The sequence below is a fragment of the Haliaeetus albicilla genome, chromosome 14 (genome assembly GCF_947461875.1).
Source record: "Haliaeetus albicilla chromosome 14, bHalAlb1.1, whole genome shotgun sequence".
Taxonomy (NCBI): domain Eukaryota; kingdom Metazoa; phylum Chordata; class Aves; order Accipitriformes; family Accipitridae; genus Haliaeetus; species Haliaeetus albicilla.
The window spans coordinates 15,576,661-15,580,081 of NC_091496.1; the positions used below are offsets into that span (position 1 = coordinate 15,576,661).

The window sequence follows — 3,421 nt, forward strand, 5'->3', positions numbered from 1 at the left end:
TTTCAGTCAAAATAACCAAGCTACATGATGAATTTTGCATCAGAGTCTACCATGAAACCCAAGAGAGGTTTATAAAAACAATTACGTGCAAGTAATTATGTTAAATGATTATCCATCATTAATCATCTCACAACCGCAGGATAACAACCAGCGCTATTTTGTTATGAAGCGATCAGCTATCAAGTCTTGCTTTTTGCAGAGAAAGGCACTTCAGTGTGGTATTTGTGGCCTGCGAGCTACTGACTTTCGGCTGTCAGCACCAACATCGTATCATAGCTCACCCTCAGACACCTATACATTGCTTAGATGAGCAGTGACATTCTTCACAAACTCTAAGCTTGTTTACATTAAGCGCCTAGATTGTGTACTTCACCCAGGAACCCGTCCCGGTGCGGTTTCATTGAACTGAAACGTCACTTGTTCCTTGACTTTTATTAAGTTCACTTAGGTTGACCAAATGAGCTTCCCTAAAGTAAACAGGGTTATAAAATATCAGGATGATTCTATCTTTAGGTGCTCAATAGAAACAAACATTAGTTCAACTAGAAAACTTTAAAAATGACTTTAGATACAAAAGTGTAACAATTATACTGCGCGATACATTTTTATATATCACTAAGCCCATGAAATTTAAAAAAAAAAAAAAAAAAGTTTTTGCACCATCAAGAACAGCCACAAGTCCTGAACCTCCATTCTTTACGCATCCTTGATCAGAGTAAACTGAAGCTTGGGAATGCTTGGGATTCAAAATACCCTGAGCACATACTAGTGCAACACCACAACGCATACATAATCCATCAGAAAAGGGGGGAGGGAAGAAAAAAAAAAGCAAGAATCAGATGGTGCTTTATTATACAAGCATGAAAGTAAGTTCCTTTGGAAAATAACTTCTCGGGTGGACTTCTGGACCAGTGAGGTAGCCCAAAGGGAGAGAAAAAAGTGGAAGTGGAACTTGGTCCCCACGCGTGATACCTGCCAGACGGTCCCTCGCGCCTCCCCGCGCCCCGGCGGGGACGGGACAGGGACGGGACGGGGACGGGACGCGGCCCAGCCCGCGGCCCCGGCTGCGCGGCGGCCCGGCAGGCCGCCCCCCCGTGCGGCTGGGGGGCCCGGCCCCCGCCCGAGCGAGCCATAAAGTGCAGCAGCAGAACACGGTCCAGACAAAAGCAATGTAAACAGGTGACTGATATCGGTCTCTTTGTCCGCGCCGCGGCCAAGATGAGGCGCCGGCCTTCCCCGCTCCCCCCGCGGCCTCAGGACGGCGCCACGGGGAAGCGGCGCACCCGCACCACGGGAGACAGGTCCACGCCGAGGATCTGCTGCGCCCGGCGCCGCGCCGCCGCCAGGCTCCGCCGGCTCCAGACGCTGCCCCGCACCCGGATGGTGGGGAAGGTGGTGAGGCGGGGGGTGGCCGCCTTCCAGATCTCCTCCAGCGACTTGCCGCCGAAGGGCTCCCAGGCGGCCCCCTCCGCCGGGCTGCCCCGCTCGCTGTCCGCCTCCTCGCCCGGCGGCTCCAACGCCGCCGCCGCCTCCCCCCCGCCGCGGGGGCCGTCGGCCGCCGGTGCCGCGGCCGCTTGCCGCTGCCTCTCCCGGCCCCTCCTGCGGCGGCGCCGCCGCCGCCTCCGCCGCTTGCCGCTGCCCCCCGCCGCCGCGGCCCGGCGCTTGGCGTCGGCGGGCGGGAGGCGCCGCTTGCCGGCGCGGCGGCGGGGCCGCTCCGCCGAGGGCGGCGGCGGGTCGGGGACGACGGCGCGGCAGGAGGCGTATCCGTAGACGTCCTTGCTGCGGAGGATGACCGGGGAGAACTCGTGCTTGAGACTGCAGAGGAAGTTCCACAGCTCCGAGTCGGAGCTCATGAACTCCGTGGACTTGGGCATGAAGAGCTTGAGGGCGTCGCCCAGCGCCTTGGTGCCCGCGAAGGAGACCTGCGAGCGCGAGTACACAACTTTCTCCGCCTCCCCTTCCAGCCCCCAGGCGGCGGGCGCCGCTCCGTCGCCGGCTGCCCCCGCCGCCGCCACCGCCGCCGCCCGGGCTCCCGCGGCCCCCGCCGCGGCGCTCCCCGCCTCTTGGCTCATCTTCCCGGCTCCTCTCTCCAGCGCCGCCTGCTTCCTACTGCGGGTCATGGAGGCAGAGGGACGGGGTGGCGGCGAGAGGCGCCGAGACGCGAGAGCAGAGCAGGAGAGGCGAGGCGCACGGGCGCCCGCCGCCTCGCCTCGCCTCCCCTCACCGCACCCCGCCGCCTCCGCGCCGCGCAGGGAGCGACGATCGATATCCTGCCGCCCGGCACAAAATGGCGCTTTAAACTCCCAGGCGGGGACTGCGCGCCGGACCGCCCTCCCTCCGCGCCTGGCGGTTGGCCCGTTTGAAACACGTCGGGCGGGCCAAGCCCCGCCCCCCGCGCCGTGGAGGCGGCCATTGGGAGGGCGGCGGGCGCCCCGTGGGGAGCCCGAGGTGGGGGCGGCGAGGGGGCGGCCGGGAGCGTCCCCTCCCGGGGCGGCGGGAGGTGTCCGCCTGCCGTCAGCTGCGCGGGCGGGGGACGGCGACGGGGAACCCCGGAACGCCACTGGGCCGCCTTCCCCCCACCCTCGGTAGGGCGTCCGGGTTAGTGGCCCCTTCCCTCAGGGAACAGCGAAGGGTACCGGCAGGTCTGGCGCGACCGCTGTGCCGTGTGCTGGCCTCGCGCCTCGCTGCGAGGACGAGGTTCTTCACGGGGCGGTGGGCAAAGATGGTTTCTAACATGAAATGCGTGCAAGTAAGGATTTGGTTGGACGCTTTGATGGGCAGGCTGCCCCGGAGGAAGAGCAAAGGCCGAGCGAAACGACAATAATGGGTAAACAGGCGTCGTACAGTGAAGTCCACCGTACGATATTAAATACATCCATCCTGCTGCAGAGGGTTTTTTAACACGAACCTGTAGGCCAGTCGTGCAACGTCGTAAGTCACAGAATCACCGAACTGTTGAGGTTGGAAGGAATCTCTGGAGGTCATCTTGTCGAACCTCCCTGCTCAAGCAGGGCCACCTAGACCAGGTTCCTCAGGACCATGACCAGATGGCTTTTGAGTATCTCCAAGCATGGAGACTCCTCTCTCTGGTGACCAGTGATGGGACATGAGGAAATGGAATGAAGCTGCATCAGGCGAAGTTCAGACTGGACATTAGGAAAAAGTTAACTGAGAAGGGTGGTCAGTTACTGGAACAGGTTCCCCAGGGAAGTGGTCATGGCACCAACCCTGTCAGAGTTCAAGGAGCACCTCAGTGATGCTCTTTGTCATATAGGTTTAGTTTTAGGTAGTCCTGCGAGGAGCAGGGAGTTGGACTCAATGATCCTTATGGGTCCCTTCCAACTCAAGATATTCTATGACTCCACCACTACTCTGAGAAACCTGTTCCAGTGCTCAGTCACGCTCACAGTGCTAAAGGTGT

General features: G+C 60.5%; 1 protein-coding gene across 1 annotated transcript; it reads right to left on the reverse strand.

The window, feature by feature from the left end:
* Positions 1-417: 417 nt before the first annotated feature.
* Positions 418-2,289, reverse strand: CCDC71L (coiled-coil domain containing 71 like). The gene has a single exon (XM_069801833.1). The coding sequence runs from the start codon at positions 2,118-2,120 to the stop codon at positions 1,254-1,256; it is 867 nt and encodes a 288-aa protein (XP_069657934.1). The 5' UTR covers positions 2,121-2,289; the 3' UTR covers positions 418-1,253.
* Between the last annotated feature and the right edge of the window lie 1,132 nt (positions 2,290-3,421).

Excerpts from the sequence above, each read along its gene's own strand:
- CCDC71L (XM_069801833.1), bottom strand. The coding sequence starts at position 2,120 with ATGACCCGCAGTAGGAAGCAGGCGGCGCTGGAGAGAGGAGCCGGGAAG.